Raw genomic sequence first — 25754 nt, forward strand, 5'->3', positions numbered from 1 at the left:
CCATTCTTGATACACACGGGAAACTGCTGAGCGTGAAAAACCCAGCAGCGTTGCAGTTCTTGACACACTCAAACCAGTGCGCCTGGCACCTACTACCATACCCCGTTCAAAGGCACAGTTGTGCTGTGACAAAAGTAGTTGTGTTATGCAGAAGATAGCCCTATTTAGTAAAAGAGGAAGACCATATTATGGCAAAAACAGCTCAAATAAGCAAAGCGTCCATCATTACTTTAAGACATGAAGGTCAGTCAATGCGGAAAATGTCAAGTTTCTTCAAGTGCAGTCATAAAAACCATCAAGCGCTATGATAAAACTGGCTCTCATGAGGACCGCCACAGGAAAGGAAAACCCAGTTACCTCGGCTGCAGAGGATAAGTTCATTTGAGCTACCAACCTCAGAAGGAGGTTGCTTGGTCCAAGAAACACGAGCAATGGACATTAGACTGGTGGAAATCTGTTGTTTGGTCTGATGAGTCCAAATGTGAGATTTTTGGTTCCAACCGCATGTCATCTGTGAGACGCATGGTAAGTTAACGGATGATCTCTGCATGTGTGGTTCCCACCATAAAGCGAGGAGGAGGTGTGATTGTGGGGGGGGGGGCTTTGCTGGTGACACTGTCAGTGATTTATTTAGAATTCAAGGCACACTTAACCAACATGGCTATCACAGCATTCTGCAGTGATACGCCATCCCATCTGGTTTGCACTTAGTGGGACTATCATTTGTTTTTCAACAGTACAATGACCCTACACACCTCCAGGCTGTGTAAGGGCTATTTGACCAAGAATGAGAGTGATGGAGTGCTGCATCAGATGACCTGGCCTCCATAATCACCCAACCTCAACCCAATTGAGATGGCGTGGGATGAGTTGGACCGCAGAGTGAAGGAAAAGCAGCCAACAAGTGTTCAGCATATGTGGGAACACCGCCAAGACTGTTGGAAAAGGATTCCAGGTGAAGCTGGTTGAGAGAATGCCAAGAGTGTGCAAAGCTGTCATCAAGGCAAAGGGTGGCTACTTTGAAGAATCTAAAATCTAAAATGAATTTTGATTTGTTCAACACTTTTTGGGTTACTACATGATTCCATATGTGTTTTTTCATAGTTTTGATGTTTTCACTATTCTACAATGTAGAAAATAGTACAAATAAAGAAAAACCCTTGAATGAGTAGGTGTGTCCAAACTTTTGACTGGTACTGTATATATATATATCATTTTCATTTTTTTGTTGTTGTAGGTCCCCTATCGGCCAGGGGTCCTAAGCGACCTCTTATGTCGCTTATGCCTAGAGCCGGCCGAGGGAGGGTATCTCACATTATACACATAGTGTATAATGTGAATTTGATGAGTTGAACTTTATTCAAAATTCCAACTTAGCTCCATATTGTGTCTCTTTATTGTGAACACATTAGCAGTTTATTATGTGTTAGTATTTATCCAGGAACGCATCTTCAAGCAGCTACATACGATGATGGTCTGGTGGAAAATTGTGAAAGAATTCACTTGTATTGTTTTATAAATGATTAAGGACTGCCCTCAACCGATTTGATGTGAAACTGATTAAATCCAAACATTATTCAGACTGAGATATCGAATAATTTCATCACCGCGAAACTGATTAAATCCAAATACTGCCATCCTTAGGTGAAAATGGGGTTCTGCAGGGAATCTCTCTCTTTTTCCCTTCTCGATCTAGTCATTAAAACCTAATTTAATTATATTTATTATTGTTATTCAAGATATGTTGTGTTTATTGCATTTGCATTGCACCTGACCTGAATGAGTTCACACTGCCATCCATAGGTGAAAATGGGGTTCTGCAGGGAATCTCTCTCTTTTTGCCTTCTCGATCTAGTCATTAAAACCTAATTTAATTATATTTATTATTGTTATTCAAGATATGTTGTGTTTATTGCATTTGCATTGCACCTGACCTGAATGAGTTCACACAGTGTAAAAGGTCGTCACTCGTTACAATATCATAATTATACCTAAACTCTGCCTATTTCTACAATTTCTCTCAAAACCTGATTTTAAATCTAACACAAACCTTAACCCTGACCTTAACCACACTGCTAACCTGATGCCTAACCCTAGCCTTAAATTAAGACCAACATTTTTTGTTTTCATGAATTGTTGCGAAAAAGACAATTTTACTTTGTGGCTGTAATAGTGACAACCCAGTGTAAACTACATGCAGGCCAACTCCCGCCTTGTCGCAAGGTGGTAGTATTGTGCAAATCAACGTTTCGAGCATTACAGAAGAAGACGCAATTGTCAAGATGGCGGCGGCCTGTAGGACTGCACTTGCGGGGTTAAATGTTTTTCACTCCTTTTGTACACCTAAACAGGTATGACGACGTTTGAATTATTGTTAAGGATTTCATCAAGGGTACATTTCAGTTGTGGACTTTATAACCTGAAAGAGGAGCAGAAGACAGGATTGCTAGCTAGTATGCTAACGAAAGCCTAACTCTGGTCCATCGCGCGACAACGACTAATTATTTGCCTCTACCGTAATAGAATTAGAATACTAGAATGGACATGAACCTTCTTATGATGGGATAAAGGTCAGGGAGTTGGTCAACCAGTGCTGTGATAAGATAATGTAAAATAATGAATTTATCTGCACTAGGCTAGCAAGACAGTTTGAGGAGTGATTCCATACATTTTGCCAATAATACATTCAGACCATGCAGTCAATCCACAGCCATACACTGGCTGAGGTCAGTTGATGATAGGATACATTCATGGTCTGTTTACATATGAGGCTATTATACAGAAAATGTGTATAAAACCTCTATAAACTATTGATAACTTTTTGACAATGTTTTAGGTTGACTAATTCTATTACACAATTTCTAATATCACATTTTATTTTCCTGCACAAGTAAAATCAGGGTCATGCTTCTACTGCCATTAATTCCAATTGGACTGGTTTGGATTTCTCCCTGACCAATATGGCTGCCATAATGCAACTTTGAGGGTTTATGACATTGACACTCTAGTTGACACTCTAGTAATTTAACAGGATCACTATGGCCTCTATGCTCTGATGCTTTCCATTTATCATTTCATAGAAGATGTTTGTTTCCCCAACTTTGTTAAGTGACTACTGGCTTCAATCTATTTTCGTAACTCACCAAAGTAAAGATGTTGCTAGAGTGCTGGATAGCTTTTCTCTGCATGCACGGCCATTCTTCTGTAGCCCAAAGGCCTGTAGCCTGATGGCGATATTGAGTAATTTCAGCTTACCGTCCAAAGAGACTGCATGCAGCCGGTTATACACTCGTATCCCCTGTGGACCGGTTCATAAATTTTCTATTCAGGCTGCAAAGGCGTTTCCTTTGTATGGTAAGATGAAATGACTATCGCCATCTGCCGGCCTTGGGCTAAGTCTTCTAACCACGAAGGAAAACGTTTGAGCAGCACTTTGTGTGCCACCAGACTGGCTCTGCTTCTGATACACGTGCATGCGTTGGATCAACACTACGAGCTGTATGCGTATCCTACGAATGATCGTGGACCAGAGGTAGATCTCCTGTATGCTATCATCTGTGTATGGTTTCTCAACTTATTCATTTCTGTGTTCCAGACTCTGAGAAGCGGCTGGAGTGTGGTGGAGCAGGTCAGAGGGTACTATGTTGACTGGAGAATGCTACGCGACGTGAAGAGAAGGCAGATGGCCTTTGACTATGCAGATGAAAGACTACGGATCAATGCACTAAGGAAGAACACTGTTCTCCCCAAGGAGCTTCAGGTAGCCCACAATTATGCATATTGTGCTTCAACTATTTTTTCTGTGGTTGTAATGTTCAGAATTTTGTGTTGTGTTGAATAGTTTGTTGGGATGTCCTTGCCCCAGTATCTGTGCGTTAGAGATGCCGACGATGAGTATGACGTGTCTTCTCTAACGCCCAGGAAGTTTTGATTCAAACTCCCATTAGACAGCAACAAAAATAATATTTTTTAATTACAAGCAACTGAAAAAAATTCTATTTGGCACCTCCAATCACTCATTACTGCCACGCACAGGTCGTAAGTTTACAACAGCTCTGTACATTGGAGGTGCCAAAGTGGCATTTTTTTCAGTTGCTTGTAAATTTTTGGAAGTACGTACTGGCCGTAAAGGGAGTAAATTAAGATTATTGCCCAGTAAAACTTCATATTTGGTGAGTAAAGAATGTATTTTGACATTAACGCTAGCAGAGCTGTCGTTAATGAGAAAAGACACGTCATGCTCATCGTCAACATCTCGAATGCACAGATCATGTTCTTACCCCCCCCCCCCCCCCTTATGTTGCTTTCAGTGCCACACTGATATTGATTACTGCATTGTGGGGTTTAAAGCTTGCAAGAAAGGCTTTTCACTGTACTTGTGCGCGTGACATTGAAACTTGAAACTACTGGGGCGGGATGTCCTGTGATAACATCAATTATAATTTAATTAATGGTAACGACAACTTGTTTGAGTAGCTTATGTTTGACGAATATTAAGCCTCCACCATTTTACATGACAAATAACTGTCCTTGCAGGATGTTGCTGATAAAGAAATCGCCGCGCTGCCACGTGATAGCTGCCCAGTACGAATCCGGAATAGATGTGTGATGACCTCACGGCCGCGGGGCGTCAAACGCAGGTGGCGTCTCAGTCGCATAGTCTTCCGTCACCTGGCAGACCACAACCAGATGTCTGGAATACAGCGGGCCATGTGGTGATTTTATTTATCTCAATGATGTAGTGGTAAAAAAAAAATAAAAAAAAAAAGGTGGTCATCGTTTGCAGTGAGTAAAGTAATGGTCCCTAAACCTGCAAAAGACAGGTGATTAAGTTAGTCATTGTCGGACGACCAGACCAACACAGTACACTATGCTGTGAACTCTGTTTTTCTTTTCCACCCCACTTTGAATTATGTTAATTGAAGGTTGCAACTGGTAGCTTAAAGGTGTCAACTGTATTAAAACAAATAAAAGGATGTATGTTTGAATCCCCTCCTGATTGACTTTTAATGAGAATCGGTGCTTTGCCGTTGGTGTTGTAAAAAGCCTTATGTCAAGGATGCTCCTGAGATAACTTATCATTTTCTATGTTCAATTAAACATTTGGTATTGCTGAGAGCTCACAGTGCTCAAATGAGGTTGTCCATTCACTTGTTATCATTCTGACAAAGTGCTTTCACTAGCAAAGTGTCTTCCATTATTGAATGTAACTATTCAATGGCTGTGTTTACACAGGGAGCCCAATTCATTAAATTCAATTCGTTTCACTAACTGGTCTTTTGAACAATAACATCAGGTAATTTCACAGATCTTTTTCACAACCAGTGTGGCTCACATTTATCCCTGAGACATTAACTACGTTTACATGCACACCAGTGTCCCGTTATTATTCGGGATACTCAAGTATTCTGTTTTTGAGTTGACACATATAAACATCGTCCCGTTTACAATAACCTGAAAAGGCTTGTATCCTGGTTATGAGAAACCTGGATAAGATGCCTGGGATATGCTGATCTAAAACGGGATACTGTGGCATGTAAACATCTCATCCTGTTGACTGTTGTTTTTGCGGTCTGCGCAGGCTCAGTTGCACATAACAAATTACTGGACAAGCAAACAGCCACAAACTGAACACTCCCATGACACGCACAGGCCGTTATCAGAACTCTCCCATTCCATACTTCACTAAACAGATCAATGCACACCAAAGAGCCCAGGGCCTTAAAAATGCCTTCCTAAGAACTCTAAAGATGTATTTTCTAAAACTGCCAGCCCTAACCTTGTTGTCATAGTATTGTTGTTTTGTATACACAGTGTACAAAACATTAGGAACATCTGCTCTTTCCATGACAGACTGACCAAGTGAAGCTATGATCCCTTCTTGATGTCACATTTTAAATCCACTTCAATCAGTGTAGATAAAGAGGAGGAGAGACAGGTTGAATAAGGATTTTCAAGCCGTGAGACATGGCTTGTGTATGTATGCCATTCTGACGGTGATTGGGCAAGACAAAATATTTAAGTGCATTTGAACAGGATACGGTAGTAGGTGCCAGGCACACTGATTTAAGTGTCTCAAGAACTGCAACGCTGCTGGGTTTTTCACACTTAACCGTTTCCCTTGTGTATCAAGAATGGTCCACCACCCAACATCCAGCCAACTTGACACAACTGTGGAGTCAACATGGGCCAGCATCCCTGTGGAACGCTTTCGACACCTTGTAGTCCATGCCCCGACGATTTGAGGCTGTCCCGAGGGCAAAAGGGGATGCAACTCAATATTAGGAAGGCATATTTTAAAAATGTATTATATTAAAGCTGCAATATGTAACTTTTTGGGCAACCTGACCAAATTCACATAGAAATGTGAGCTAAAGATCTGTCATTCTCATTGAAAGAAAGTACTGAACAAAAATATCAACGCAACATGTCAAGTTGGCATGGGTCCCCAGATCCTCAAAAAGTTCTACAGCTGCACCATCGAGAGCATCCTAACCGGTTGCATCACCGCATGGTATGGCAACTGCTCGGCATCTGACTAAGGCGCTACAGAGGGTAGTGCGTACGGCCCAGTACATCACTGGGGCCAAGCTTCCAGACATCCAGGACCTATATACTAGGCGGTGTCAGAGGAAGACCCAAAAAATGGTCAAAGACTCCAGTCCCCCAAGTCATAGACTGTTCTCTCTGCTACCGCACGGCAAGGGGTACCAGAGCGCCAAGTCTAGGACCAAAAGGCTCCTTAACAGCTTCTACCCCCAAGCCATAAGACTGCTGAACAATTAATCAAATGGCCACCTGGACTATTTACATTGACCCCCCCTTTGTTTTTACACTGCTGTTACTCGCTTGGTATTATCTATGCATAGTCACTTTACAAATTACCTCGACTAACCTGTACCCCTGCACATTGACTCGGTACCTGTACCCTGTGTATCTAGCTTCGTTATTGTTATGTAATTTTCTTGTGTTACTTTTTGATTTTGAGATTTTTTTTCTTCACTTTAGTTTATTTTGTTTATATTTTCTTAACTCTATTTCTTGAACTGCATTGTTGGGGGCTTGTAAGAGCATGTGCATGTGACATAGACGATTTGATTTGTGTTGGTCCCATGTTTTCATGAGCTGAAATAAAATATATTGTATGTCTATGTATATTACTGTAAATGTTGATCACATTCCTTGTGTATTATCATATATTTTGATACATTGAATGTTAATATTGTGAACCTTTGTTATACATGTTTTACTTCCTGTTTCAGGAAGTTATGTCACTGAGTACTGCCCCTATATATAGGACCTTTCACCCCCACCTGGGATATGGATGCATGATGAAGACCTAAGGGTCGAAACGTTGTTATAAATAAATATAACCTGGGAGCATGAGCAGCAGTGTGTGGCGTTTTCCTTTCTGTTTTCCCTGAAATTAAAGATCCCAGAATTTTTCCATATGTCTCTCATTTTGTGCACAAGTTTGTTTACATCCCTGTTTGTGAGCATTTCTCCTTTGCCAAGATAATCCATCCACATGACAGGTGTGGCATATCAAGATGCTGATTAAACAGTATGATCATTACACAGGTGTACCTTGTGCTGGGGGCAATAAAAGGCTATTCTAAAATGTGCAGTTTTGTCACAACACATTGCCACAGATTTTGAGGGAGTCTGCAATTGGCATGCTGACTGCAGGAATGTCCACCAGAGCTGTTGCAAGATAATTTAATGTTAATTTCTCTACCATAACCCACCTCAACGTCGTTTGAGAGAACTTGGTTTTAAGTCCAACCGGCCTCACAGCCCCAGACCACGTGTAACCACACCAGCCCAGGACTGCTTTAATAAAGCCCCTTTGTGGGGAAAAACTCGTTCTGATTGGCTGGGCTCCTCAGTGGCCTGTGGGTAGGCCTGGCTGCCAAGTGGGTGGGTCTATGCCCTCCCAGGCCCACCCATGGCTGCGCAGTCATGTGATATCCATAGATTAGGGCCTGATTAATTTATTTGACTGGTTTCCTTATATAAACTATAACTCATTAAAGTCGTTGAAATTGTTGCCTTTATATTTTTTTGTCAGTATATAAGAAGCGGTAGATCAGTTCTTTGTGCACTATTTGTATGCTTTCTGTTCTTTAGTTTAGTTTTTGTGCCTTTACTTTCAGTTTTGTACACCAGCTTCAACCAGCTGAAAATACTATGTTTTGGGTTATTGACATATTTCACAGCGGTTTAGATGGTACGTTGATTCTCAACACTAATGAATTGCTTGTATTGTCACAAACTGAAATTAGGCGAACTATTAGAATTTTAGCAACCAGGAAATGGCAGAGCGATTTCAGCATATTGCACAAGTGTTTTGCTAGTTTAGGATTTTACTATTCGATAATTATATATGATTGATGTTATGATTGTAAATTTGTACAATTCAGTGTGACTGCGAGAAACCAATAAAACGTACTACTACTGCGTCTCAGAGCAAATATAGTGCTTTCCTCTAAATACACTGTTGATTTTTATTCTGAGCCAAATAGTAGTTGTACTTGTTTCCTTTAACTCTAGTAATGTGAAATAAAAGTTGTAAAAAATGATTCATAGGCTAATTGATTTTCAGGTATCCTTGGACATTGTACAGTGCACATTTTGACCGATAGCGAAAGGTGAAAATATTGGCGGAACTCAACTCAAACATCAATCGCTCTAGACGGAGCATTTTCATTGTTACAAAGGAGCAATTGGAAACTTCGCTGTTAATCTATCCAAACACACCCATACAAACCTTACAGAATAAACGACGAAATGGACCTCAGCGAACAGGTAATCAGCCATCTTGTTATGGGACTGCTGAGGATTGCATGAAAATAGCCTGGTCAAAGTCTTCTCAGTCTGGTTACTTGCCAGTTAGCTACCAATGCTTATCTGGGATGGTATCGTTAGCAAGCTAGCTAACGTTAGCTGATGTTGCGCCATAGAATTGGGAATGAGCTAGAATATTTAATTCTAGTTATTTTAATATGATCTAAATTGTACACATTTTGTACGGACCAGAAACGTTAGTTAACTAAATATTAAGTCAACTGTGGCATGTCAAGTAGCTAGTCAACTTTAGTTAGCTTAATGTTGGCGTTTTGGTGTGGCAGCTAACTTACTTGTTAGCTAGCTAACGAGTGAGTTGCTTACTAGCTAGCTGTTGCAAATCAATGTTTGCTAGCTAACGTTAACTTTATTCTCGATGTTCAGACAAACGTTTTTTTTATATATACACTTAGATCAACCAGTTGGAGACAGACCTACAGGATATCGCCAGTCTTCTGGAGAAGTCTGAGAGAACACGTGTTCAGGATGTCCTCAAACAGGAACAGAAGAAGATTGAGAAGGAAATTTCAGTGAAGCGACATCAGAAAGAGCAGCAGGCAAAAAGGGAGGCAGATCCAACGTCTGCCTCAAAAGCATACACAGTCAAAATAAACAACTATGGTACTACTTTTGTAATATCTAAAAGTATTAATTGCTTTCCTAGCAGCTCAGCTAGCAAACACTAATTTAAAAAATGTAGGCAACGGCAACTGCTGCTTTTACAATGAATGCATGTTCTTTGACGCAGGGTGGGACCAATCAGAACATTTTGTCAAAATCTACATCACCCTCAATGGTGTACACAAGATTGCACCAGAAAATGTGATGGTCACTTTCACAGAGAGGTAGGCTATGCTTTAGTCATGTCACATTGATAAACGCTTTAATCCCTTTTTTTTGCTCTCTCTTAGTCAATACTTTTGCCTGTTTATTTTTTTTAACATTTAAACTGATCTATTGTTTCCTGCATACAGGTCTTTTGTTCTACTTGTGAACGATTTGGATGGGAAGAACCATCAAATGGTGATCAACAATCTTCTTAATCCTGTTGATGTTCAGGACAGCTCTAAAAAGGTGTTTGATTATTTTAGATTTACATCAACATTGTAAACTGCAATACTTTATCTGGGCAAAGTGTAAATTACACACACCTTGTCATATTTATTATAGATTAAAACGGATATGGTCCTGGTAATGTGTAAGAAGAAGACTACCAAGAAGTGGGAATGCTTAACACAGGTGCACAAACAGATCAAAGAAAAGGAGTAAGTCAAACACAATTTAGTGTGCTAAATAATTGAATGGTTCAAGATTAAATCACTCTTAATTGATTAGACTTGTAATGGATATTAAGCTGTAACTTTGACACTGTTCAAGATGTTTACTGCCAAACCTTCTTAGAGATATACAAATAACATTGTCGTTTTTGCACAGTAAGCCCAGTGTAAACCCAGACGAGAATGCTGATCCTAGCGATGGACTAATGAGCATGCTGAAAAAGATGTACTCTGATGGGGACGATGAGATGAAGCGCACCATCAACAAGGCCTGGTCTGAGTCCCAGGACAAGAAAGCCAAAGGAGATGGAGACATTAGCAACATGGGCATGTTTTGAACCTGATCCACCCCCTCTAAATCACGTGTCAACCTCATTGCACCTAGAGCCGAGTTTCTGCATGTTTTCGCTCTTCCCTTGTACTTAATTCATGAATTAAGATCACTAATTAGTAAAGAGCTTCCCTCACCTGGTTGTCTAGGTCTTAATTGTAATCAAAAACCTGCAGACACTAGGCCAGCGATATACAAACTCTGTCCTGGGCTCATTCAAATTGTCTAAACTTGGTGATTATTTGAATCAGCTGTGTAGTGCTAGGGCAAAAACCTAAACGTGCACCCCTTGGGATCCCAGGGACTGAGTTTGGAAAACCCTGCACTAGGCCTTCCATGGAATGAGTTTGACACCCCTGCTCTAAATCTACCAACCTTCCAGTCCTTCATTCGTTTTTTTATTTTTGTACATTGATTTTGCATTCCAATGCCCTCTTAAGTCTTTAGACTGGTTGAAAATGAAAGTTTGCAGTACTGTTCATCCTCAAATCATTCAAAAGGTGAAGATCACAAAGTATATTTGTGAAGGTAAAATTGCATGTATGTATTCATTCATGCATTTCAGAATAAAATGTCAAAGTTATTCACTATAATTAAATGTTTATTGTTGCCTTCCATAGTCTGATTCTGAAATGCAAGTGAAGTGATCAAGATGCAGACCCCAGAGACATTTACATAAAAAGGGATTGCCATTGTTTGAATTACAGGGGGGCAATTATTAGCAGGAACCTTTATTAAAAAGAAACATTATTTATTCGTAACATGTATTTTATGCCTACAACCAAGGAAGCAGCTTTCCGATTGCTGAAAAGTTACTGTTTTGAAAACAGCGTCTCAACATGTAAAGCTGAGAAAGGGTTGACCTACTGGGTGTGTCCAGATCCTGAATTAACCCAGCCACTGATTATTTGCCATTATAAACCAGGTGGTTTGAGCCCTGATTGCCTGAAATCTGTCATATATCAGACTCTACTGCAGGTATGACAAAAATCATTTTACGATGTTAACAAGTTTATAATAGCTATAAGGCACCTTAGGGGGTTGTGGTATATGACTAATATAGCTGTATCCAAACACTCTGCATTGCGGTCCCCCTTCCAGCATTGGGTAACACCGCTGTGCACCCCTAGACTATTTCTATGGCCACAGGCCCTGTTCATGACACAAGCTGTTCGCACCCCTCTTATTGGTGTAGGGATTTTAGCATGTTTAAAGCTTATTTCCTGCAATTCTACACATTTTCTCATGAGGTGCAAAGAACATTTTGATGTTTTAAAGCTATTTTCCTTTCAATTCTATACATTTTACCATGTCTAATGTGTAGTCGTGATATTTGAGTGACAAAAAAAGTACAGCAATATCTATAGGCTAAAAAAACGAAATAAAAAACGTTAGCTGGCATGGGCTAGTTGATCTGGACATTTCTGACAAGTTATAAATAGCTCGCTACGGTATGCAATGACTAACATGACAAGAGGAACTCATGATGCACTACCCTAGTTCGAAATTGCACTTTGTGCATTCTACTAATACAACTTTCATGAGTACATTTAAAGCCGGACCCCCGCGCCTCCACTGCCGAATGTGGTATAGTTCATGCTGAAACCATTCAATGTTTACTCCGCTAGGTGGCATCTGGAATCACTTTCCCATGCACTGTCAGAAGTGAAATGAGTAGACAGCCTCAATATGTTCAGCCAAGTGATAATGTCAATGTGATAAAATGCTGTTCGTTGATTGCGGTTTTTAGTTTATTACATGCAATTTCATTCCTAAGATACTGGTTACATTACAATTTTTGAGACAAAATCATACTAACAAGATACGTGAATAAATATATATTTAATCGTGAATATCCATGTCATGTGTGATTTGCTCTGATAGAATAGCAATGGTGGGAAATGTACCCAATTGTCATACTAGAGTAAAGGTAAAGGTACGTAAATAGAAAATGACTCAAGTAAAAGTGAAAGTCACCCAGTAAAATACTACTTGAGTAAAAGTCTAAAAGTATTTGGTTTTAAATATACTTAAGTATCAAAGTAAATGTAATTGCTAAAATATACTTAAGTATCAAAAGTAAAAGTACAGGTATAAAACGTTTTAAATTCCTTATATTAAGCAAAGCAGACGGACACATTTTCAAAAAAAAAAATTTTTACAACTAGCCAGTTGCACACTAACACTCAGACATCATTTACAAACGAAGCATGTATTTAGTGAGTCCTTCAGATCAGAGGCAGTAAGGATGACCAGGGATGTTCTCTTGATAAGTATGTGAATTGAACCATTTTTCTCTCCTGCTAAGAATTGAAATTGTAACGAGTACTTTTGGGTGTCAGGAAAAATGTATGGAGTAAAAAGTACATAATTTTCTTTAGGAATGTAGTGAAGTAAAAGTTGTCAAAAATATAAATAGTAAAATAAAGTACAAATACCCCCAAAAACGACTTAAGTAGTACTTTAAAGTATTTTTACTTAAGTACTTTACACCACTGTATGATAGTGTTGTTGCTCTGATAATGTGAAAAAATGTCTTGCCTATTTTATAAGACAGGTTTAAACCGTCCATGTCTCTCAAAAAAATCATATCATTCAACAGCAGTGGAATCAATACAGTCACGTGACTGGATAAATTGTTCATGGGGACATTCAGTATTTCACACACACATAAAAATCACATTTATCGTTTCAATCAGCTTTGATTGAGAAGTATTTCGAGCAAATAGGGTTGGTTCATTTCAGGAATGAGCCACCTATTCATCCGCCCACTTCTGTGACGTCAGGGACAGTTTATATAGCTGAGGAATTTTCTGCTTGGGCATGTCAGATGTATACGAGTTGCATTTCAGGATACAACACCGCTGAAAGGATAAATTGTTTATTCAGAGGATTGTTGGATAATTATTTTTGGATGAATGGATACTGCGTGTTTTACCACCTCTCAGCGTACTTCATGTCTCACGATGAATCCGGATCTATTCAACCCTTGTCCAGAACATGGCCAAGTTATTCTTCCTATTAAACCGAACAAGACAAAATCGGAACAAATCAAACCAGATCTCGCCCATGTGGTGACTGATTCCAAGACAGGAAAATCTTACAGCAAAGGAAAGCTTCTGGGAAAGGTATATTATTCTATCAATGTGATCTATGTGCTGCTATGTATCGCACACAAATCAATTATTTAAACACACATTTAGAATGTGGCTTGATGGTAGTATGAAGAGATTGGCTATTGCTGCGTCAGTGTTACAACGTGGCAACTTTCATTAATTGGCATGATTTATTCCGGGTTGGTTCGCATGTTCTGCGAGTAAGGGCTGGCTACACGTTACACTCAAATGTGATTGTTTTATTGCGGGATAATGACCACGTGCGGGATATGATACTCTACCAGCTTCATTAATTCTCTAGCGAGGTATAATCAAGGCTACTATCGAGATTGTCTCTTCTGACTTTATTTTGAGGTCATTGGTAGGCTATCTTCCAGCCGCCTTTTTATTTTATTAAAATAACTATCCTCATGGATGGCTTAACGTTCTTTTGCCAGTTGTAATGATGCGATGTAACGCCGGACGTGTCACTGATAATTAAGTAGTTGATAGAATGTACATACATATTCTAAATACGTCTTGTATCAACACAGCGCCGTGTCTAAACATCTTCGCCTGTCTGCTGCCGCATGGGGAGGATTTTTTTTGTTGTTAAAATGCTGCAGTCGCATTATCCTAATTCGAATTACATTTCATTATAAACAAATGGTAGTGTAATTGACACAATTGCTAATGTCATTCTTATTTAAGAATTTGTTTGAAGAAAGGCATCACATTTTGTACAAGATGTGTGGTTACAACATACGTCATTGGATAGGCAATGCCAACAGGCAGGTGCAAAGTAGCATGCATGAAAAGACATGTCACTGTCAACAGTAATTTTTATGGCCGATACTGATTTGTAGTGTATTGTTTTACTTCAAAGGGTGGCTTTGCAAGATGCTATGAAATGACAGACCTTTCCAGCAACAAAATGTATGCTGTGAAGGTGATACCACAGAGCAGGGTGTCAAAACCTCATCAGAGGGATAAGGTAAGGACACATTTCATTGTCAATCATCTGCAGACTTTAACTCCTTTCCAAAAAGGATTAGTCTTTATTCCTACTGATATATTTTTGTACCTGTTTCATTACTCTTCTGACAGATAACAAATGAAATCGAACTTCACAAAACCCTACATCACAAACATGTGGTAAAGTTCTCCCATCATTTCGAAGACCAAGACAACATCTATATTTTCCTTGAGCTCTGCAGTAGAAAGGTGAGCTGTGCGGTTGCTTTGGTCTGTGGTGGTACAGCTTGTGCAGACCTTCTGAAGGGTGCTCACTGGGTACTAACAGCACTCTGACCTTGTCTTTGTAGTCCCTGGCACACATTTGGAAAGCAAGACACACACTGACAGACCCAGAAGTGCGGTACTACCTCCGGCAGATCATATCTGGGCTGAAGTACCTTCACAACAGAGGCATCCTTCACAGGGATCTCAAATTAGGTGTGTAGCGTGATTTGTGGAATAAGATTTATAGTTTGGATTATTTTACCACACAATCTCTCACTATGTTCAGCCATTTTGATAATCTTCATGGCATATTTTGAATTTGTCATTATTTGGTTGTACTTTTATATCAAAGCACTTCAGACTATTCCTCATGGGAGGCCTGGGAAAACTGACTTGATTAATGTTGCCCTTGCAGGCAATTTCTTTGTGAATGAGAACATGGAGTTGCGGTTGGGAGACTTTGGGCTTGCTGCGAAGTTGGAAACAGTCGAGCAGAGGAAGAAGTAAGTAAACTGGTGGAATATGTCCTATTCCTTTAACGGAATATTCTTGTTTCATTCAAAGCCAATCCGAGGTGAACAACTGCTCTAATGCAAATGGTTTCTCCTCAGAACAATCTGTGGAACGCCAAACTACCTTGCACCCGAGGTGTTGAACAGGCAGGGCCATGGAACAGAGTCTGACGTCTGGTCACTAGGTTGTGTAATGTAAGTATACTTGGAATGTTTGTCTTTTGGTGTCAGTTGTATTTTATTAAGTGCGTACTTGTCACACTTTGATATATGGTGGTGCTACAGCTCCTACTTAGGCCTTGAATGTAAATGATATACACAATTGAGTGCATTCAAATGGTTTAAGGGTTATGAGGTAGACCACTGGTAAGCTAGTTTAGGCTTTTATAACATTCCTCAGAGGAATGTGTCAACAGTTTAAATCACGTGGCTGTGGAGAGACTTAATATTTATATTTGCTTTAACCAGGTACACGCTGATGTGCGGGAACCCTCCCTTTGAAACCCTTGACCTGAAGGAGACATACAAGTGTATCAAGGAAGTAAAATACAACCTGCCCTCGACCCTGTCTCCTGCGGCTCAGAAGCTCATCTCTGGCATTTTGCAGAAGGACCCCAGTGACCGCCTCACACTAGACCAAATCCTGAACCACCAATTCTTCACCAAGGTATGTGGCCCATGCCTAGAATTAGGCGTGACTTTACAGCACCAATTCCTGAGGCTTTTTACTCATTGGATTATATTTTGAGCCCCCTCCAATGCCATGATTTGTACTTGTATTTTGAATGAAATTCCAATTGCATTATGCTTCATCTTTAGATGCAATTTGGGTACAATTGGAGGGCTGAGCCTTGGATATAAAGTGTACTTTCTAAAGAGCCACACTAGGAATAACAGCACGTGCCCACTGACTAAAGAGACTCGAGAGGATGGCACTATTAATTGAGCTAAGTGGTTCCTTGAATTGCCGACCTTGCAGTTTCCCTGACCCAAACTTTTTTTTCTCAGGCTTTCACCCCGGATAAACTGCCTCCCAGCAGCTGTGTGACAGTGCCAGAGCTCAACCCGCCCAGCCCTGCCAAGAGGTTTTTCACGAAGATGGCCAAGAGTCTCTTTGGCAAGAGAAAATCCAAAGGTAAGCTTTGTGGCAAGTCATGACTGACCATCAAAAGGCTGCAGTTTAAGATTAACTTTTGAATCAGGGTATAATTTAACGGGTTTGGTTTTATAGTGGAGAAGAACCATTGTGAAGAGCGAGAGAGCATCTCCAAACTTGTGTCCGGCATCGTCAAATGCTCCATCAGTCGGCAGATGAGTTACAAAACAGTTTGCACCGATGAGGTATGTATTTTGAAGGATGGATTGTTTTTAGCATAAGCTAAACTTTTCTATAGTGCAGGCTAGACTTAAGGTTAATTACTTTCAAACAATGCAGCAGTTTTGATTGTTAGCCGAGATGAAGCAAGAGACCTAGACCATCAAGGGACTCAGAGGGCAGTCATAGTAGTGAATGTCTCAGAATAGTGTTGTACTGTACTTAGCAGAATCCCATTTCAGCCAGATCTATGGGGAGATTGTGGGTGATGGCTTGATCCATCTTTTAAAAGGTTTGTGAATCAGGCCTGTGGAACAAAATGCAATTGCATATGCACTCTGTAAATCATAGTTTTCCCAGCCCCCTGATGTCTGTAGCTCTCATTCAATACAACAAACTGCATTTGGCTCATGTGCCATTCTTTCTAAGGAAGGACAACCGCTCATGACAGCTGTTTCCTCTTTCAGGCTCCCCCTCCCACGGTAGGCCAGCAAGTCAGCTCTGGTCTGCTGGATACACCAGCTGAGGAGGAGTCCAGGAAGTCTGCAGCATCACGCTCCTTTAAAGGCACGGTGGCCAGCAGCACAGAACGTAAGTCACTACTCGGGTTATGTTTGATGAACCTCAATTGCTGAACATGATGCTTTAAATGTGGTGATGTGCCAATAATGGACCACTAACAGATCATGATCTCTTCCATATGTATAGCCGAGACAGCTTTTCATCTACATGTATTATATTTAAGTGGCATAAGTGCATGGCTTGTTTTGTAACATCTGAGCTCATGGGCCTGATAAGTGGTTGAATCAGTTTGCCAGACTGTCACACTGTTGGTGGGGAGTTCAACTAAACTTCACCCTCCCCTCTCAAGCGTGTGAAGATGGCCTTACCCCAGCGTCTATAGCGGAGTCGGCCATGAAGGTCCTCAACAGCTGTTTGTCTGCCATGCCTGCAGGTGAGCTTTAAACCTCTCCACAAGCTATTCTAGTACTATACTTCAAATTGCATTTAAACAAGTTGATTATACTGAAATCTATTACTGTGCCATTTCTAAACTAGTCTCTTCCTCTCCAGCTACAAGAAACCCGCCATGTCTTTCCAGGCCCAAATCCTTTATCTGGGTCACAAAGTGGGTTGATTATTCCAACAAATATGGCTTTGGGTACCAGCTCTCCAATCAAAACATTGGTGTGCTCTTCAATGAGGGGACACACTTGAGTCTGTGTGATCAACGCAAGTAAGAGTCCTTTTCAACTTGATAAATTATGATCAAGCAGTTATTAGCCTTAGTTTATTGATTTGCCAACCTGTATTCTGCTGGTTTATTGTAGCCTTTTCAATGTCTCAAACCCTTGTCTCGTTTAATGCGTCTCCATTGTTTTCCCCACAGGACTGTGCACTACTGCTTGACCAACAACAAACACTTCACCTTTCAGGCCAGTGCTTTACCAGAGCAGCTCTGCAGTCAGAAGCAGATTGTGGAGCTGATGGCCAACTACATGGAACAGAACCTCATGGAGGTAAGGCTTTGAAGGTTCTCTATTAACCACCTTATCAGGGTATGACTAATCAGGATGTACAGTGCTGTGCAAAACTATTCATCCCCCCTCTGCTTTTTTCTTATTTTGTTGCATTACAACCTGTCTAAAATATTTTTATTTCGATTTCATTTAATGGACATATACAAAATAGTCCAAATTGGTAAAATATTTTTTTTTTATTTAAATAAAAAAATTAAATGGAAAAGTGGTGTGCATATGTATTCACCCCCTAAATAAGATCTGGTGCAAACAATTACATTCAGAAATTGCAGAATTATTTAGTTTGCACACAGGTGGACTTGATTTAACATGATCTCAGTGTGTGTATATATACACCTGTTCTGAAAGGCCCCAGAGTCTGCAACGCCTCTAAACAAGGGGCACCACAAAGCAAGCAACACCATGAAGACCAAGGAGCTCACCAAACAGGTCAGGGACAAAGCTGTGGAGAAGTACAGATAAGGGTTTAAAAAAAATATTCTTAACTTTGAAAATCCCACAGAGTAGACTAAATCCATTATTTAAAACAATGAAAGAATATGGCACCACAACAAACCTGCCAAGAGGGCCGCTCACGGACCAGGCAAGGAGGGCATTAATCGGAGGGATCAATGAGCTCCACAGCGGAGATTGGATTATCTGTCCATAGGACCACTTTAAGCCATACACTCCACAAAGCTGGGCTTTACAGAAGAGTGGCCAGAAAAAAATCCATTGTTCAAGGGAACATGTTTTGTTTGCCAAAAGGTATGTGGGAGACTCCCCAAACATATGGAGGAAGGTTCTCTGGTCAGACAAGCCTAAAATTTAGCTTTTGGCATGTCTGGTGCAAACACAACACCTCGAACACCATCACAACAGTGAGGTATGGTGGTGGCAGCATCATGCTGTGGGGATGTTTTTCATTGGCACGGACTAAAAAACTGAAGGAATGATGGATGGTGCTAAATACAGGGAAATTCTTGAGGGAAACCTGTTTCAGTCTTCCAGAGATTTGAGACTGGGATGGAGGTTCACCTTCCACCAGGACAATGACCCTAAGCATACTGTTAAAGCAACACTCCAGTGATTATTAAGGGGAAATATTTGTCTTGGAATGTCCTAGTCAAACCAGACCTCAATCTAATTGAGAATCTGTGGTATGACTTTAAGATGGCTGTACGCCAGCGGAACCCATCCAACTTGAACGAGCTGGATCAGATTTGCCTTGAACAATGTAGATATTTTGCATCTTCAAACTGGTAGGTATGTGTAAATCAAATGATACAAACCCCCCAAAATCAACTTTAATTCCAGGTTGTAAGGCAGCAAAATAAGAAATGCCAGGGGGGTGAGTACTTTCCCAAGTCACTGTAGTTTGATCTAAATGGGGTTGTAATGTAACAAGTTTCTTGTCTCTTCCAGGGTGGCGACCTCCACTGTGAAGACCAGCCTCCCTCCCAGCCACCGCTCCTTCTGCAGTGGGTGAAGACCGACCATGCTCTGGTGATGCTCTTCAACAACGGTACCCTGCAGGTAAGGCCTTACAGCCACACGGTCACAACCTGAAGATGTAATGCTGCTTTTAGAGAACCAATTTAGTTTAAAACCCTCTTGTGATAGCTTAGCACTGTAATTATGCCCCGTGACTTTATTTACCTTTCCCCCTCCCCAGGTGAATTTCTACAACGACCACACCAAGATCATCCTGTGCAAGTCCTCCGACTCTTACCTACTGACCTATATCAGCCGCGAACGCGTCTCCTACACATACCTCCTGAGCATGCTGTCAGAAATGGGCTGTTCTGCCGAGCTGAGGCACCGCATGCGCTACGTGGTCCAGCTGCTCCAACATCACGGAGATTCATAATGGACCCACAGCTCAAGTAAGGTGAGGTGGGGGGGGGGGGGGCTGATCATGGCTCTGTACCTAGGGAAAACTTCTCCCCCAGGGCCATGACTCCGGGCGCCATCCAAGTCTCAACCAACCTGCTGCTTTCTGCTTCCACTGGGAGCAAATGACCAGGAGGCTCTGTTCATTCAGGGAGTCCTCCCCAATCTTAGGCTAGTGTCTGGCCTCTGGACTATGGTGCCCTTTTTTGTTTTTTGAATGAACCTATAATCTGACTACAGTATCACACTACTGGCTTGATTCACTTCATGCACACAAACCTGACCCTGTTCTCTCAGCTAATGCTCAGACCTGATTCTGAAATGGCAGAGTGGGATCACAAGCTGCCAAGTGACCACCCCCCAATGTCAAAACTGAAGTTGGTCTTCGCTTTTTTTATGCTTTGACATCGCTTGCCTTTTTTATGATAATTACACTTCACAAATAGGTTCACAACAGCATATGGAGGGCAATGGGTGTGACGACTTTCACTTTCTTTGGATTCGCGGTAATTTTACCACTTAGTTTTTAGCTATAGATACCAAAAGGTCATTTTTTAACCTTAACTGGGTAATATAGATTTTTAGTGTTCAGTTGAGAAAGGCTGCGCTACATTGCATTGCGATTTGGCAAAGGGGATAAAGTGCCTTTGAAGGATGTCTGCCTGTATTGTGCAATAACAGCCCTTTTGAATGTTGATGTGGTGGCATGAGATGGTCTACAGAGGCAAGTACTTTTTACTTGGAATTGGTTAACTTCAAATGTCTGAATAGCACTAGTGTCACTACCTGGTATAAGATTTTGATAAAATGGTATAACCCTGTAGTATCAGTATGTAAAAAAAAATAATAAGTATTGTGTTTATCATACTGTACCATCCTCTTTGGTTTACATTGCCCTCTCTACCCAGAATTTGATCCTTAAACTGTGATTCCTGAGTGCAAGTATTATACAACTTCCAGGTAATGTCTTGTCAAATCAAACATTTTGAAAGGATCTGCTTCTTCAGAATCTTTATTTTTGTGCACAATAATGTCCTGTATTTATTTTATTTATACATTTATTTATTGTGTAATTGTATGGTCTTGACATGGGAAATGTTCAATATGATCACATTTGTGCTATATTGGCGTAAAATAAAGTTTATGGAAATCACATTGACCATTTTGAATTATTTGACAATTTGCTTGACTTTAATCTGAAACTACAACTGAATGGTTGCTTTTTTTGCCCCATGAGCAAAATGTCTGTACAAGAGCGTAACATTTGACAATGGTGTTGGTGAAATACAAATTGATCCACAAACAAGTGTTGGCCATACATTAGAACTAATGTTCTAGCCCTAGGAATTTGCCAGCAATCTTCCAGGTGAACTAGATGCAACTTAGATCTCTTAGATCTCTGTCACTCAGTGCCTATTACTCACGCAAAATAAACCTAATGGACCAAGGAAATAATAGGGGTTTTTGGAACATGGCAACTGCAAAGTCATCAGGCTGCGAGTCCCACAGACAGCAACTGGCCACCCATGGGTCCTGTCTCCTGTTCTGCCCCACGATCTGATGCACCAGCATGTACCGTGCAAGACTGATCTTTTCACTGTCTGACAAGATGGCTGCCGGAGTCTATCCAGTTAACTATCCAACATGGCTTGCACAAGCTTCTGGATCTTACTGGCTTTAAAAAGATGGCCCTTTGGTTGTCTGCTAGGTGTTCTCTAGCTGGGTCTCAGGCTAATGGAGAGGCAACCAAGAAGCTGGCCAGACTGCCCTGAAGCCAACCGCCAAAGAAAGTGTTTGTCAGGGCGATTGAGTCCCGGCATAAAAGGGTACCGTAGTTGCTAAAGTTGATGGCTCCTGAATGAGGACTTTTTTTTTTTCTTACCTTTATTTAACTAGGTAGGCAATTTGAGAACAAGTTCTCAATTACAACTGCGACCTGGCCAAGATGAAGAAAAGCAGTGTGACAGTTACACATGGAATAGACAAGCGTACAGTCAGTAACACAATAGAAAGAGTATATACAGTGTGCAAATGGCGTGAGGAGGTAAGGCAAACAGGCCATAGTAGCGACGTAATTAGTTTAGCAAATTAACATGAGTGATAGATGAGCAGATGTGCAAGTAAAAATACTGGTGTGCAAAAGAGCAGAAAAGTAATTAAAAATATATAGGGGGGCAGGCCCCAGGGAAGCCCCTCAGGAGTAGAGTGGGGGTGTTGTGGGTGGTGCTCACGGACCCCCATGGTTCTGTGGCTTGCTGGTTAAACTGGGCCGGGGGCTGCTGGGTTATCATATCGAGCCAGACCTGAAAGTCAAGGGAGCTGTACTGTACAAAGATGCTGGTGCATTCATTTCATCGCATGAATTTACATCACTTCTCTGCCAGAGGAATCAATCTGTCTTGAACTATTGATTTCACAGTGCTGCCCTAATACTTGTCTATGGTATTAGTAAAATCCACGTGGAGATTGAAAGTGGTCTTGAGATAAAATGTAAATCAGACACGAACACCTTGTCACGAGTTCTTTCTGAATTTCCATAATCCATAGCATTTTGGATTACTTTAACTGTAGTTTCATCCCATTGGCTAATACCCCCATGAATTCCTATCAGCATGTGTAAAATGCCATCATTCAGTACAATTTCTCCTATTCAACAGTAGCTTTAAATAGCCTCTTTAAAGCTACGTACAGTATGTAAGAACATGCATACAATAGCAGGTGAGAATTAGCTTTTAACAAAACATGGCATCAAATTTTGTACAGTAGCCTACTACCCTTCTCTTCAAATTAGTCAACCATGTAGCTGGTGGCATAAAGTGGATATATACCACACCCACCCTAAAAACAACAAATGGACTTACTGTCACTAGCCCGCTACAACCAATAACGACAGTAATATTAATATGACCTTACCTTTTAAATTCACCTGAGACTATGATGATAAACTCTCTCGTAAAGGCAACAAACATTTCACAATGTTTTTAAATTAGAAATTTGGTGAAAAAAATATGAAATCCCCTTACCTTGATGACTTCTGCAAATCCAATCAGTTTTCCGCGTTGATTCAGTCATCACATAGATACATTTGTTTTAAATGACACGGCAGCAACTCGTTTTTGCCCAGTGGGTGACTTACTTCCACGTCCTCTGCTGTTGTCATGACAAATCATTTTATTTAACCTAAAAGGAGTGACCTTCTGAATCAATGGTGTCTGTGTTTGCTGTCTTTGGAATCATTCGATTAAGAATTACATATACGAATGGATGAATATGACATTGTCAATAACTGGAATAGTGAACAGGATCCATCATGAGGGTATTTCATTGCTGAGTTTCTATAGCATTGGTATTGGAGACACTATTTACATTGGACTATTTAATTTTGAGATTCGTGCGTGATTAACAGATGACCTTCCCTATAGTACGATGGCTTTGTATTTATAAAGCACAAAAATCTGCGTTTACACAGGCAGCCCAAATTTTGATATTTTCCCACTAATTGGTCTTGACCAATCAGATCAGCTCTTTTGCCAAAAATCTGGCAAAAGATCAGGATTGGTCTTTTGCCAGATTTGTGCATGTGTCATGAGGTGAAAAAGTGACAGATTCTTTAGGATATGGGTTAAGCAACCAGGGTGAAGTAGAGGCAGACAAAGGCATTTATCAAATATTTAATCAACTAAAGAATGGTTTCACAGGGTCACCTTTTCAGCATGGCCTTTCACTCTGGCCCAGGAACACATTCACAAACCATGCAATTTAAAACATACAATTTTCTTTCCCACATCTTCACTCATAAGACTCCATTACCCTCATGCTCCCAGGAACCACTATACCTCTGAACTCCATCACCACCTCTGAATTTTTTTAATGTGAAATAAAGATCAGAATTGTGCTGCTTGTGTAAATGCAGCCTAAGATCATTTGGGTAGGCAAGAATGGCCAGGTTATACATCAGAGTAACAGGCTGTGTTTACACTTTTTTTTCACTAATTGGTATTTTGACCAATCAGATTAGCTCTGAAAAAGAGCTGATGTGAAAAGATCTGATGTGATTGCTCAAAAAACTAATTAGTGGGGGAAAAAAATCTGAATTGGGAGGCCTGTGTAAACGCAGCCACAGAAACCCATGGAAGAGAGTGTGTATGATGTGGACTGGGGATCTAACTCCAGAGTATCTATCACTTGATTGCATAAAAAAAAATGTAACCAAGTCAGTTAATTAAGAACAAATTCTTATTTACAATGACGGCCTACCCTGGCCAAACCTGGACGACGCTGGGCCAATTGTGCACCGCCCTATGGGACTCCCAATTACGCCGGATGGGATACAGCCTGGAATCGAATCAGGGACTGTAGTGACACCTCTTGCACTGAGAGCCTTAGACCTCTGCACCACTTGGCACACTCGCAACATCCAAGCAGCGGAACTAGGGCACCAGCGGGTGGTCATCAAAAGACATCTGCCACCCATTGGGAGAGAGAGTGGGTTTATGCCTGCCTTACTCAAGCTAAATGTGCTATTCCAAATGCTTAATTGCAATGTCACTTTAGCTTTTAATTTCAGGGCATTCAGAGTAATGCATAGGTACAAATGAGAATCCTTCTTAGTTTTTAAGGAGGGTATTGTTTTACTCTAACCAAAAATACCCCCAAAGCATCCATGAGAGTAACTCTGTCTGTTCAGTCTCTAGGCATTTAACATTGTGACATCAGAGGAAGAGAAGAAGGGCAGAAGCACTGATGAGCAGAGGACCATATAATTAACTTGCCTAATTAACAATGTTATCTCCTCACGGTCGCATGTACTGTACCTCCCTATTTTCAGGGCTGCAGAATAGTTCTGAGGGCTTCTGAAGGGATGACTCATGGATTTCCAAGGTCTTGCAGTATCATCTTCAGATGGAAACTGAGGGTTTCTGCTTTCTTTCATGTCTGTTCTGTTGAAGCTGATAGGGATCAATAACTTTGATGTTGAACAACAAAGAGGAGAGGAGAGAGGTTGATGACTTCACTTCTCCTTTGAATGGAAAATATGTTTATATACTATAACTAAGGGAACTTTTCTGTCAGACTTTGAAGACCTTGTTAGGTCGGGTTTTATTTGCTTTTGTCTAGATTAAACCTTTTTATTTTATCTATGTGATGGAGTGTGAGGGAAACTGTATTGACTCCAACCACTTCAGGAATACCTTCTATTCATTTCTATAATTTCTATGGCCTATTGGCCAAAGGATGCTAAAACCTGACAAAGCATAGAAATATCGGCCAGCCCACAGTTTTAGTAACAATAGGTGATCATTGGACCCTTACGAATCTTCAGAGCTGAGGTTGAAGCACAACTGTAATGTCAGCCAAACCTACTGTTTTTATCCATTATTAAATTTAAGGATTCTGTTGCCTTGAATTATTAATATTGATTCAAGATGATGCATATTTCATCTAATTTAATCATGGCTTCTATGTGACCTCAAGTATACAATAGGCACCATTAAAATGTGTTGACAACCCACAGTGATTGGATGTTTGCATCCTGTATTTTGTAACTAAAAAGACATACATCCCTTTATCCAATGCTCTTGGTGCTTAAAACATAATCACATAATTTTTGTGATTCATGCACAAGTAAGCCATGGAGAGACAAAACAGAGAGCTAGGGGCACACTTTGTTATCAGTGATTGTAAACTCTTGTCTCGGTTTTGACCTTTCTGCAGCAAGCTG

General features: G+C 40.6%; 3 protein-coding genes across 3 annotated transcripts; all 3 read left to right on the plus strand.

Moving 5' to 3' along the window:
* The first annotated feature begins 2241 nt into the window (after positions 1 to 2241).
* mrps14 (mitochondrial ribosomal protein S14) lies at positions 2242 to 4988 on the plus strand. The gene is made up of 3 exons (XM_055883290.1): positions 2242 to 2351; positions 3596 to 3760; positions 4537 to 4988. Exons 1-3 carry the CDS (start codon positions 2283 to 2285, stop codon positions 4717 to 4719), a joined length of 417 nt encoding a protein of 138 aa, XP_055739265.1. The 5' UTR covers positions 2242 to 2282; the 3' UTR covers positions 4720 to 4988.
* Positions 4989 to 8671: 3683 nt separating this feature from the next.
* On the plus strand, positions 8672 to 12308 carry cacybp (calcyclin binding protein). Its single transcript, XM_055883292.1, has 6 exons — positions 8672 to 8808; positions 9261 to 9468; positions 9596 to 9692; positions 9822 to 9921; positions 10018 to 10112; positions 10282 to 12308. Exons 1-6 carry the CDS (start codon positions 8791 to 8793, stop codon positions 10460 to 10462), a joined length of 699 nt encoding a protein of 232 aa, XP_055739267.1. The 5' UTR covers positions 8672 to 8790; the 3' UTR covers positions 10463 to 12308.
* A 942-nt stretch (positions 12309 to 13250) lies between these two features.
* LOC129824024 (serine/threonine-protein kinase PLK3-like) lies at positions 13251 to 21185 on the plus strand. Its single transcript, XM_055883293.1, has 15 exons — positions 13251 to 13583; positions 14437 to 14544; positions 14658 to 14774; positions 14876 to 15005; positions 15208 to 15295; positions 15404 to 15499; positions 15773 to 15971; positions 16313 to 16439; positions 16536 to 16645; positions 17087 to 17210; positions 17491 to 17574; positions 17694 to 17856; positions 18010 to 18139; positions 19565 to 19675; positions 19815 to 21185. The coding sequence occupies exons 1-15, from the start codon at positions 13374 to 13376 to the stop codon at positions 20007 to 20009; spliced, it is 1992 nt and encodes a 663-aa protein (XP_055739268.1). The 5' UTR covers positions 13251 to 13373; the 3' UTR covers positions 20010 to 21185.
* The last annotated feature ends 4569 nt before the right edge of the window (positions 21186 to 25754 follow it).

Source organism: Salvelinus fontinalis, chromosome 26, assembly GCF_029448725.1.
Source record: "Salvelinus fontinalis isolate EN_2023a chromosome 26, ASM2944872v1, whole genome shotgun sequence".
NCBI lineage: Eukaryota > Metazoa > Chordata > Actinopteri > Salmoniformes > Salmonidae > Salvelinus > Salvelinus fontinalis.